General features: G+C 37.3%; 1 protein-coding gene across 1 annotated transcript in view; it reads left to right on the forward strand.

The window, feature by feature from the left end:
- Positions 1-13,346, forward strand: part of HACD3 (3-hydroxyacyl-CoA dehydratase 3) — a 41,961-nt gene that overhangs the window by 14,554 nt on the left and 14,061 nt on the right. Inside the window, exons 3-7 of the mRNA XM_077128266.1 lie at positions 1,451-1,524; positions 2,782-2,946; positions 4,362-4,413; positions 8,841-8,951; positions 12,789-12,916. Of these exons, the coding sequence (XP_076984381.1) occupies positions 1,451-1,524; positions 2,782-2,946; positions 4,362-4,413; positions 8,841-8,951; positions 12,789-12,916 (530 nt within the window). The remainder of the gene's footprint in view (positions 1-1,450; positions 1,525-2,781; positions 2,947-4,361; positions 4,414-8,840; positions 8,952-12,788; positions 12,917-13,346) is intronic.

The raw sequence follows: 13,346 nt of genomic DNA on the forward strand, positions 1-13,346 counted from the left end.
AATATGGTCCATTTAAGTGATTTTGGGCTCCACTGCAGCCGTGAATACACATGCAAACATGACTATTTGACTTGTGTGGCAGAACGTGACGTGCCATCTAGTTGATGACCATCTAGTAGATGATTCAGAATATGCTTCTTTTTTTTAAAAAAAAAAGATAATGAAAACACAAAATAGAAATATTCTTAACTAGACTGTGTGGCCTCCTGATAGTACAGTTGTAGACCTGTTTGAGAAATATTGCACTCTAGATGATTTAAAAGGCCTTTTCAGTGCTGACATCCTCTGATTCATCAGCAAATTTATTGCCCTGCCTAAGAGGGTAGGTCTGGATTCATTGTCACCCTGTGGGGTTGGAGAAATTCTGTGCTCACTTTTTGTTGCAGTTACTTGAAATGTCATTAGTAAGTGACTGGGTTATGGGAAATTGAAGACTTTCTGCTTTACATGAGATTCCTTTTACCCTAGTACACTTGCATGAAAAGCACATTTAGGCTTTTGTATCTACTTTTCAAGATTAGAGTAGTGGTGGTAGCAGCTCAGGTTTTTTTTTTTTTTTTTTTTTTGGGTGGTGTTGGTGTATATACATTTGAAGGAAAGTAAAAGTGATAAAATGGTACCTTGCCACTTAGGGCTTATAGACTATCCTACTTTAAGGAAATTACAGTCTTGGAAAATAATAGCTACCTGTAGAAAATATTAGGTAGGTCATATCACATATGGCCAGATGAGGAAGGAGAATCCCAGGAGGGAACCAGATGACAGGTGAATCAGAGAGTTAGAGGGGAAAGGATGCTAGCAGCAGCTGCTGGGTCCATGACACCTGCTTAATTTGGAGTCATGAACCATCTCAAGTAACAGGGATGGAGCAATGGGAAACCCAGGGACTTTCCTCTCAGTTCCATCTATCCTCTCTTAAGGATGAACTGAGAAAACTTTTCTTTGTCTTTTTCTTCCATTTGAGTTGTGCCAGAGGAGAAGTCAGCTTCTCCTTTCATTCTTTGGCCCTGATTGGAAGGTTTTAGATTCAGAGGTTTCTTTGAGAAAATCAAGGTTTCTGCAACTTGCCTTCACTAATGGCATCCAAGATAATATAGCCACCTGATTTTTATTCTGGAGTCAAGGTAAATGTGAAAACTAAATTTATATCTAAGTGGCTTCTTGACTTTCCTTTCATTATTCCTTTTCCTGCATATTATTTGTACTCGGCATCATCAAGGCTTCATTGGAAGATTAAGTAAATACTCTGCAACTGATCATCAGAAGATCATATGGAAACAGACATTGGTTTAGGATTCAGCTTATCTAGCTGCTGAGTATCTCTACTCACAAGCCACATTTGTTTTAACAGGACACAATATTTGCATATTTCTGACAGAACTGCAGCAAGCTGACTTTTGGATGGTTTTGAGCTGTTCAAGGCCACAGTAACCTACATTTTTTTTAACAGCTCAAGGTCATGGTGCCAAAGGAGACAACGTCTATGAATTTCACTTGGAGTTCTTTGACCTTGTGAAGTCAGAGGTATGTTCTTTCCTTTCTCACTTCCCTTTCCATTTAGGAAATAAATACTGGTAGTTTGGTGAAGGGGGAGAAGGGAAGCAGAAGATAAAAAAATAAGGGAAACTATGTAGTTCTTCTATTTTAGCTGCAAAGGAGTGGGAAAAGTTGCAGAAACTGAGTTGAATTTGGACCCTGTCATGCATTAGCAGTGTGAACTTGAACAAGTCTCTTTACTTCTTTGAGATCCAGTTTCCTCAAGTCTTGATTAAAAGGATTCCTGATGCCCAGGGTCCCTTCCAGCTGTGATATTCTCTGATTGTTAGTGATGGCAGAGGAGTGTGACAACAGCTGAGAGCTTAAGAGTTATGTGATGTAGGTGGAGCCATGGCAGGGGGCTACTTTTATGTAACTTTCCTATGAGGAGTAAAAGAGAAAAATAGAAATCAGGGAGGACTGACACAGCTGGTCTTTAGAATGAAGCTGGCAACGTGAAATTACGTTTTCCCATTCCTCAAGCGTGAGGAAATTTCTCTAACACAAAGAGAAAGAATCCAACAGATAGTGTATTTCAGTTTTTGGAATTACATTCATATCTCTGGGGTCTTAAGCTTATTGATCTCTTTCTCTGCAAGGGGCTCCATTGTTTGGTGAAAGTATTAATAATCAACAGTGTTATAAGGGCAGAGACGCTATCATGGGGCTTGTTTTGGAAGAAAAGGGAAGAGGTCAATAGAAGAATAACGAGCTGGTATTGACTGGAACAGCCCCCAAGAATGAATTTAATTGGAAAGACTCCCTAGGCTGGCCCTTGTGGAAAAGTAGAACTGATCCATTACAGTTCTGGTTTTGCTTTTGTTAGAGCCTATTGATTATTTGAATTCAGTCATTTTTATGGGAGGAAAATTCTGAAGCAGAATGTGTGCTTGAGAGGGTGCTTGGATGTAGTGCCTTGCATGGTGTAAAATGGTAGGAGGGCCATGCTTGTTCCCTCTATGTTGACCAGGAACTCTCTGCCTTTCTTATCCTGAGTTCCTCCTGTGTCATTCATAGGGGGGAGTCAAAGAAAGATACTGCTCTGCTTACCAGTTCTGCCCTATGCCAGACTTTGGTTTAGACATTTTCTTTGTATCAGGACTTATAGGACCAGAGAAGGAAGGGGAATGTGCATAACCATGCAGCTTCTCTTTGTAGCCATATTAGCACTGGCTTGGTGCAGTTTCAGGGGAAGGAGTCCGGGATGGGAGGGGACAGTCTCACTTTCTCTCACTTCTCTCCTAGCCGGTTTACAAACTGACCCAGAGGCAGGTAAACATTACAATACAGAAGAAGGTGAGTCAGTGGTGGGAGCGGCTCACTAAGCAGGAGAAGCGTCCACTGTTTTTGGCCCCTGACTTTGATCGCTGGCTAGACGAGTCTGATGCAGAAATGGAGCTCAGAGCCAAGGTCAGTAAGCACTCTACAATCCACCTATGGAAGACAGAAATCATGAGAAACCCAAATTATTTGGGCCACCTCAGATACCTCTCAACGTCTGATAGAATGGGGGCAAAGTTGCAATTCATTTAAAAACCCGGAGACATGATTTTAGGGAAGTACACTTGTCAGGTACTTTATAGACTGTCTCTCAATTAATATCTGTCTGATGTTTTTCTCACTATTAGATGAGGGTGATGAGTTTTTGGGAGGAACACACAGAGGTAAAGTGCCATTCTTGTCACATCATATCAAGGGATATATTATTAATATGAGTTATCACTGTTGTTATTAGTCTTGATACCCTGGCTGGGGTAATGTTTACTAGGCTTCTCCACTATAAAGTCATTCCCCCAATGTCCCTGTTTTCCTTACTGTACTCTTTGGAAGGAAGTTGTATGTGTAGCCCATATTTAAGGAGTGGGACGTTATATACTCCCTATTCTTTAGGGTGGGTATCTACATAATTTGGAATTCTTCTGCATGGAAGATTTGTCTGCCCCCCATTTATTTATTTAGCCAACCATTTATTTATATCAAGGTGGACTCGTAGATATTTATTGTCTATTTTGGGTTATAATCCAATACTTTATTTTGTTGCTCAAATTGTTCTAGCTTTGGCCACTGGGAACTCTTTTAGTTGGCTCTTGTGTCCCTTTGACAAACCTTCAGTATTATAGTGTTTTTTTTTTTTAAATAGCACTTCCTTACTTTCTAGCACTGTAAGGTGCCCTAGACTCATTCCCTGCCCCAGCTCTAGAATCATCTATTTCTCCAAGGAGCCCTGTTCTTTTTATCAAATCTAAGATCTGAGTGCTATGTATATCATTGCTGTTGGGGAGTTGTTGTTTCTTGGCCCTCTCAACTGACAGAGCAAGAGAATAGATGTATGTATACTAATCCGTATGTATATACATTACCTATAAATATTTCTATATGTATCCGTCCATATTGCTTTTAAGCTAAATATGAGTTCGTACTGATATTGAAGACATGATTTTAGCATCTGGAAAATTATATTAAAAAATCCAGAAGTGATGAAAAATAAAATAACAATCTATTTACTTCCTGCCTTAAACTTCTCTTTTGTCTTTACAACTCTGACACATCTTCTAGATGTCTGTTCTAGCTCTGAGATTCCAAGACTTCCCAGTTGGCTGGATGATTGGTTTAATTCTGTGAGCACTGAATGGGCATCCTGTGATGCTAGTGCTGTCCACCAAATAGTAGTCAGCTCTCTGCACCATGGATTAGGTTACTTCCCCCCGTTGAAGCATTGAGCACATTGGGAGGGGATGGTTTTGAGAAAGTCGGAGCACATGTGAACTTTTGCAAGCTTCTGGGAATTCTAACTATGTTCTTGGAAACTTCTGTCCAAATTCTAGGAAGAAGAACGCCTAAATAAACTTAGACTTGAAAGTGAAGGCTCCCCTGAAAGTAAGTTGCCACTGCTGCTATGATAGTTATAGTTAACTTGTGATCAAAGTGAGGGATGTGGATGAATGTGATTTGTCAAGAGAGCTATTGATTTCACCCCAGTGAACCTAATGTCCAGTATTATATTAGTGAGCTATGCACACTCATGACAAAAGTCTTGACTTTAGTGTTTTCCTTTTCTTGGGACCTGATGTCATATGAGGGGACCCAAGGCTGGTATGGCAGAATGGAAGAACTTGTCTCCTGGATTGGCCTAATGGCGGATGGCAGCCAAGTTCTGCATAGATATGTGGAGATTACTGTATGTGTCCAAGGCTGTACTCCTTCCAGCTTGGTACATTTCTCCCAACTAAGATCTTATGGGCTATGCCAGAGATAAGTGTGGTTGTCAGCCTTGAAGATGGAGAGGATACCATATAGACCTGCTATTCAATAGCCTTTAAAAAATCCATTTCTATTTCTGTCTTTTCAACCACTTATAAACAAGAAACTCTGTAAGTATATTATCTTTTAGGTGGCATGGATAGGTTAAATTCAGGAGCTACCTATTAAATTCATGCTTTATGGAAAGCACTATAATAGGCACTTGAAGTGGAGAGCCACGTGATGCCATCATAACACCTGTGCCCAGGGAGTTTACATTTTAGTGGGAGGGTCATGCTAGTCTACATGAAACTAAATCACAAAGGCAGAATGAAATGTGTTCCTCATTTGTCCTAAAGTGAACTTTTCCAAGTTTTAGTGGCACTCGTATGGCATGCTGTAAGTAAGTAAGGGGAAAGTTTTAGAGCAATGGTTTTCAAACTATGTTCTGTGTTATCCTTGGGGTATCCAGAAGTACTTTGGGAAACAGGTCATACTCTATTATGTTTTCTGTATTAGCATTCTAAATAAGGTTTCTTTTGCTTTTAAAAAAATATTTGAATAATCACTAATTTAGAGGAATATTCTTTCAGTGAAGCAGAGGAGAGAAGAGGATTGATTGAAGGAAGAAATAACAGCCACCAAAAAAAGCTGTCTTGAAATTTAAGTGCCTTTGTTTTGGTATTTTAAAGGGATAGACTTCAGAAATGTGTTTAAAATTCCCATAAAAGGGTTTTTAGGTTTATTTTTAAAAGTCTGTAACCATTTTATCTAAATTCCTAAAATTCCCTGATGAAGTTCTTCTTGATTAGAAAATAAAATAAATTTTTGTAGTTTTGAAGAAGTTTTTTAAAAAAATATTTTTATAGATAAAACAACATAGAAATATTCCATACATGGTGTACCATCAGTAGCTTACAATATCATCATATAGCTGTGCATTCATCACCATGATCATTTTTTTGAACATTTGGATCACTCCAGAAAAAGAAATAAAAAAGAGAAAAGAAAAAACTCATACATATCATACCCCTTACCCCTCCCTCTCTCATGGACCACTGGTATTTCCATCTACCTAATTTCTTTTAACCTTTGTTCCCCCTATTTATTTTTTATCCATATTTTTTTACTCATCTGTCCATACCCTAGATAAAGGGAGCATCAGACATAAGGTTTTCACAATCATACAGTCACACTGTAAAAGCTATGTCATTATAAAATCATCTTTAAGAAACAAGGCTACTGGAACACAGCTCAACAGTTTCATGTATTTCCCTCTAGCCACTCCAAAATACCATAAACTAAAAAAGGGGTAGCTATATACTATGTAAAAATAGCCTCCAGGATAACCTCTGGACTCTATTTGAAATCTCTCAGCCACTGACACTTTATTTTTTTCTCATTTCTCTCTTCCCTCTTTTGGTTAAGAAGGTTTTCTCAGTCCCTTGATGTCGGGTCCTGGCTCATTCTGGGATTTCTGTCCCACATTTCCAGGGAGGTTTACATCCCTGGGAGTTATGTTCTACGTAGAGGGAGAGGGCTGTGAGTTCACTTGCTGTGCTGACTTAGAGAGAGAGAGAGAGAGAGAGAGAGAGAGAGAGAGAGAGGCCACATTAGAGCAACAAAAGAGGTTCTCTGGGGATGACTCTTAGGCCTAATTTTAAGTAGGCTTAACCTATCCTTTGCAGGAATAAGTTTCATACAGGCAAACCTTAAGATTGAGAGTTCGGCCTGTTGATTTGGTTGTCCCCACTGCTTGCTAGAGTATCAGAAATTCTCCAAATGGGGAACTTGAATGTTGCTCCCTTTCTCCCCATCCCCCCCAAGGGGACTTTGCAAATATTTCTTTATTCACTGTCCAAATCAGTCTTGGATTTATTGGGGCATCACACTAACCTGGAAAAACTAGCAAAATCTCGTGCCCTAGTCAAGATTCCATGTACTTATGGTATTAACTAAACTGATCATACAAGTTAAATTAGGAAATATACTAACCAAAGTATAAATTTTGCACCAAATAAGCATCTTTCCCTTTAGTCTCACACAGAAATTGAAGTTTTAAAATATGGATGATGTAATCCTTTACCCACTCTTCTGATATACCTTAGTCCTATCCAGATCAGCTTCATTCATTTCTCTACTCAATGTCTGATCACTTTTTCAACTTTTTAAACAGTTCCTGTATGGCGTACTGCTGACTTTCATAGCTTCAGAGCTCTGACTCTGAGTCTCAGGTGTCACATAAATACACGAAGTTTCTGGCAAAGACCCTGTTATATACAAACGGCTCAGTATCTCAGAATTTAAAATTAATAATTACATCTCCTGAATATATGTGACTGCTGTAAGAGGTTACAATCTAGGACCCTTTATGATAAGCCCCAACCTGGTAACTGCTCTCAACTCAGTTCATCAAATTTTTGTATTATAGTTAGTCTATATAATTGAGGCATGATAATATCTGTCTTCTTTTTTCTGACATTTCGTTCAGTATATAGCTCTTAAGGTTCATCCATTTATTTGCATGCCTCACAACTTCATTCCTTCTTGCAGCCACTCAGTAGTCCATTGGATGTATACATCATAGTTCCCCCCTCCATTTCTCAGTCGTTATACCCTTAGGCCACCTCCATTCATTGTGAATTATGAACACTGCTGCCAGAAATACCAGTGTGCAAATGTCCATTCATGTCCCCATACTCAGTTCCTCCAGGTATATACTGAGCAACAGGGTTTCAGGATCATATGGGGTTTCAGGATCATAGCCTCCTGTGGAAGCCCCACACTGCCCTCCAAGGGGCTGCACCTCTCATTTCCCTCCCAACAGTGAATAGGTATATCTCTCTCTCCACATTTTCGCTGGCACTTGTTTCTCTCTGTTCATTTTTAAACAGTTTTATTCACACATCTTACAATCCAGCCTAATTGTATAGACATGCCTTCACCACCATACTCTATCTGAAGACATTTCCTTTGAATGTTGCTTGTGGTTTGACATTTTTTGGCTCCTTAGTCTAAGTCTGCTTTTAATTGACCACACTATAAAATGTGATTATTTGAGCATTAGTCAAGTGTCCAGGCAGAATATCTTTAGCCTTGGGATAAATATGTAGCAGCAAAATATAATTCCATACCTTTTCTCTTAAAACTGTCCTTTCTTTACCTACTCCTTTTGACTCAACCATGACTCCTTTCTTTGATTGGCTCTAACCTATTAATTCTACTATTGGGTGTCTTCAGGAATGGTAGGCTGAAAGTAAAGTTAATGTCCTTTGTTTTCATGGCTCTCTGTTTGATATTGTCCTCCTTTGGTTATACCCACATCCTACCCATCTTTTAAAGTCCAGATTAGATACCAGCTTATCTGTGCAGACTTGCCTGACTCTTGCTTTTCCAGCATCATTTCCTCACCTTGAAATTTTTATAGTGCATTACCTATAACTTTCCATCTTGTTTTATCATTTTCAGATTGTAAGCTCTGTGAGGGTAAATCATGTCTTAACTGACTTTATGTTCCAGTGGTGCCACTTACAGTACCTTGGATGTTGTAGGTTCAGTTAATGCTTGGTGGACTGAATAGATGATGAAATAACAGAATTTTTTTTTCATTACCGTTTCTACCACTTTGAGTTATTTAGACCTACATGACCTTAAAACAGTTCCAAATGAGAAACTGTGGATTGTGTGAAGATGACAAGAGCAGTGGCTGAGGATGCTTTATTTCCCTTTTGTAGTGCCTCCTAAGATGGCCAGTCATTCTTTGCTGGAACTTTTCTTTTTCTTCTTCTTGAGTTTGTTAATGTCTATATGCTTAGCCCTCAAGGTGGTGAAGGGAAAGACTGCCTAAACCACAGCCACGAATGCAGTGTTTGTCATAATTTTCCCATATCTACTTCTCTATGGACTAGATGCTCAGGCTGGTGAAAACTCAGGTCTGGTATTTGTGTGGGAGTTTAGGGCACCCAAGTAGGAAAGAGGGATGAAGTCATCCAGATGTGTCTCCAAACCCCTCCCTCTCTGTGACTGTTGCTTTTAATAGCTTACTGCCTTTCTTTGCTTTTCAGCTCTTGCAAGCTTGAAGAAAGGATACCTGTTCATGTATAATTTTGTACAGTTCTTGGGATTCTCCTGGATCTTTGTTAACTTGAATGTGCGATTCTTTATCTTGGGAAAAGGCAAGTAAGAAATTTCAGGGTTAGTTTTCCCTGGTAGTTTGCCCCACTATTTGCCAAAGGTAGCACTGTCTCTGCCTTTGGTATTAATAATCCCCCCCACCCCCACATTTGTGTAGCACTTCATGCTTTTCATTGTACTTTCATATCTCTTATCTCCCCTGGCCTCGTGAAACAAGCAGACTGGATATTCTTTCCGTTTAACAGGTAAGTAAACAGGCTTAGAGATGTTCAGAGAAATAGCCCAAGTCTACACAGGGGCACATATTAGACTGGGATCCCTTAATCATTATTTGATAGTAAATAAACTGGAGATGATACTTCCAGTGCCAAAGCTGTACAAGTCTTGGAATCTCACTCCCAGCCTCCCTTTTAGAGCTATGTTGGTGAGTCCCTAAGTAGATTGTAAAGGTGCTATTCTAAAAGAGAATGAAAAGATTATCATAAAGACATTAGTCTTTCTTAAATTAATTTATATGTTTAACAGAATTCTGGCCAAGATAAATCCCAATGGGAAATTTTTGAAAATTTGATCTCAAGTGTTCTGAAATTTTATTTGGAAGAATAAAGAGGCAAAAAAATTTGGGAAAAAAAGTAATGGGAGAGGATTTTTTCATCTTGATATGAAAGCATAGTAATTAAAATAGTATAGTATTAGCATAAGAATAGGCTAATCAACAGAGCAGATTAGGTGGACCAGAAATAGCTCTTATTTTACATATATATTAAAAGAGGAATTATGACTCAATAAAGGCCATATTTTTGGATAGGTAATCTAATAATGTTTCCAAGGAAAATGGTTAGCTTTGGGAACATGATGGGAAGCAAGGAATCTCTTTAGCTCTTCTCCTCACACTGTATATAAATATAAATTTCCCCAAAGGATTTAAGAGCCACATAATAGAAGGTATAAGTAAATGTTTATAAAAATCTAATTTATAATAGAATGTTTAAGTAGATGTTTATAAAGATCTCACGTGGAAGGTAAGGACTTTCCAAACTTAAAAATATTAGAAAAAATTATAAAGGAAAAGATCAATATATTTGACTACTTAAAATATCTAAATTCCTATCTATCTAAAAATACCCCAATCAAGACAACTTTAAAGGTTAACAGGATGGGGGATTGTTGGAAAATTGCAACAAATACCAGCAAGCGTTGGTTTCTTTACATATAAAGAACTTGTTCAAATTAATTTAAAAACATGAAAACTCTACCCAATAGATAAATAAACAAAAGCCATATAAATACACTTCGTAGAAGGAAATATATCTAGTTTACCATTCAGAAAAATGTTTAACTCAGTAACAATGAATGAAATGCAAATTAAAAGATACAATTTTTCTTTGATAAATTTGCAAAGTTAAAAAAGATACCTAATTCAAGAGAACATACACTAAAATAGACATGCCCACAGCTACTGGAGGGGTACCTAAGTATAAGAACTCTTGAAAAATCATTTGGCAAAGTGTTTCAGGAACCTTACTGTCTGTATCCTTGGACCCTGTTATTTCATTTCTAGAAATATGTCCTAATGAAATATTTATAACTACAGAAAAAGCATTTTCAAAAAGATACACATTATAACATTTTATTAGTGAGAAATAAATTAGAAGCTACCTAAATGTCCTTCATTGAGGGATTAGTTTGGTTTGGTTCCTTCACTCAGTGGAATATTGTAAAACAAATATAAAGCATTTTAAAAGAGTTTGTTATAACATAGAAAAATACTTATGAGAGGTTAAAAAATTATGTATATATTTGTTCTTACAGTTTGATCACACCCATATAAAGGGGGGAGGACTAAAGTAGTACATGCAAAAAAGATTGGAAGGCAAAACCCTGTTTTAATATGGTTTGGATGTCGATAATTTAAACATTTAAAAGAATTTCTCTCTATTTTGTAAAGTAAGTATGGGGGAAAATATAAGGATAATGGGAAAACAGGTAATTATACTCTATTTAAAAAGAGAAGCACTGTAGATTCCTTTATTCTTGAGCTTCAAATTTTCCAGTTTGAATTTTAGTTAAAGTAAGAGTCATTTGAAAGAGACAGAAATGCATGTTGTTTTTTTAGCCTTCTGAACACCTTAGAACTCTGCGGAATGTAGTGGCAGGCTAGTGAAAAATTCTTCCCAAATGTCCGGTGCCCTAGGATCACATGACTGGAGGGTTTCAGATAATTTGCTTAAAAGAAACAAAGAGTCAGATATAGTTATTCTCAGACCTTTGTGGGATTAGTATGGATTTATCACAACCCATGAAATGAAAATAGTGACATTCAAATACATAAACATTTAATTTGTTTAATATGGGTGGATTGATGTGGAGTGGTCCACTCAAGCCTTCTGGCTGTTAGATAATCCATTCTAAAAGGTGCTAGTTATCTGGGTTACATGTTTAAAGAAAGCTGCCTGGACTTCTGATTTCTGTTTTGGCTCTGAGCCCCTTCCCAGCTACCTTCTGGAATGAAGTTGCTAGTTTAATTTTTCCCCTGTCAGTCCTCAGAGATGCAGTAAGGACCTGTGGCCTGGCACCCAGCATTATAAGTTGTTCTTTGCAATTTTCTCCAGTTGAATAAAGGATGTTGGTGAATGGAAAATTCCACACATGTACCTGCCTTTTAATTTAAGTGTGTACTTGCCAAACTTATGCTAAATGGGAAACAGCAGCAAACTCTTGGGCTTGTCTCAAAATTCTTTGGCTCGCTTAAGAAGTATTTTCTTATTAAAGAATTACAGATTTTTTTCTAATTATAAAATAATGAATGTTAATTACAGAAAAATCAGAAAATAAAGGCTTAAAACAACCAGGGCACCACTGATATTTCGGATAGGACATTTCTTTGTTCTGCATATCACAGAAAGTTTAGTATTCCTAGCCCCCTGTCTATTAAATACAAGTAGTGCTTCTGAGTCACTGTGTCAACCAAAAAGAAACCCTCAAATTGTACATTTCCAAATGCCTCCCAAAGATGGCAGAACTGCCCCAACTAGAAGCCACAGGTAAAGGGAATTGTCATTCACTGCAAAGAAGAATGCAGGAATGCAGGATGTCAAGTGAAGATCAGTATGAAGAGTAAAGGATATTATTTATGGGCCACTTAGAATTCATACCACATCTGCTGATTTCATATAAGCAATAGCTATCATTTTAAATTTTTATATAATATTACATCAAATGGATGGACATCAAGTTTACTCAAAATTCCTGTATTCTTAGGCATTTAGACTATTTCTATTTTAATACACATAGAAATGTTTCAGTAAACAGCCTTGTTTACAAAGCTTCTTTGTTTTAGATTTTTTAGGTAGAGTCTCAGAATAACAGTTCTTAGGTCTAAAGATATAAATGCAGTTAAGATTTTTGAAACCCAATTTTATTCAACAATACTTCTACCTATCTGTATAATGACTGAACTGTTTTCAGATTTTAGAAGATGACATTGCATTCAATATATGATAATGTGACATAGATTTAATGTGACAGATTTAACTTTAAGTTAAATGAGATAATGGATCTGAAAAGAATTTTCCCTATGCCTGATACATAGATTTCCAGTATATGTTAACTGAAGGGTAGGTGTGCTTTTTTATTACCTTTCAGAAATGAGAAAACATTTCTGTTTCTGGGTTTGTGTTAACTTTTTGATGACTAGTAAAGTTTACTATTTATGACGTCAGAAGCCTACTCCCCTCCAAGTTTATTACTTGAATTTGATTGGTTATTAATTGTACTTTTCCTAAAGTTCCTTTCATGTAAGGAGTTATCTAGTGTGAAAAATAATTCTGTTGGGATTTTCCGGTTGATTTACCCTTAATATATATTTGTGCCCATAGAGTCCTTCTATGACACATTTCACACCCTGGCTGACATGATGTATTTCTGCCAGATGCTGGCAGCTGTGGAAACTGTCAATGCAGCAATTGGAGTCACTAAGTCACAAGTGTTGCCATCTGTTGTCCAGGTATTGAGTAGTTGAGCTCAAGGGTGGGGAATGAAAGAGTTCAACTTTTATCTGGTAGGTATGCCACAATTCTCTAAGAAGTCTCAATTAGTAAGAATACCTATTTGCACAGGTAGCACTTTTTTTTTCTGAATAAGGAGGAAAATTTTGGGATATTTTCCGAAGTAGATTTTTGCCATGTCAGGTCCATTTCATTGTTAATAACATCTTTGTGAAGTCATAAATTTTTTTAAAAAAGTTAAAGAGCCTTAAAACCAGGGAAACTTGATTCTCAGACAGGAACAGAAAAACCTATCCTAAATCTTCTTAGGCAAAAACTTTGTCCTCTCCTGCCTTGGAGATGAAGGCAATCAGATACCTGGGAACTATTTTCACTTTGGACTCTCTCTCATATATGAAGGTGGCTTTTCTAATTCAAGTGTGAAAATGG

Source organism: Tamandua tetradactyla, chromosome 14, assembly GCF_023851605.1.
Source record: "Tamandua tetradactyla isolate mTamTet1 chromosome 14, mTamTet1.pri, whole genome shotgun sequence".
Classification (NCBI taxonomy): domain Eukaryota; kingdom Metazoa; phylum Chordata; class Mammalia; order Pilosa; family Myrmecophagidae; genus Tamandua; species Tamandua tetradactyla.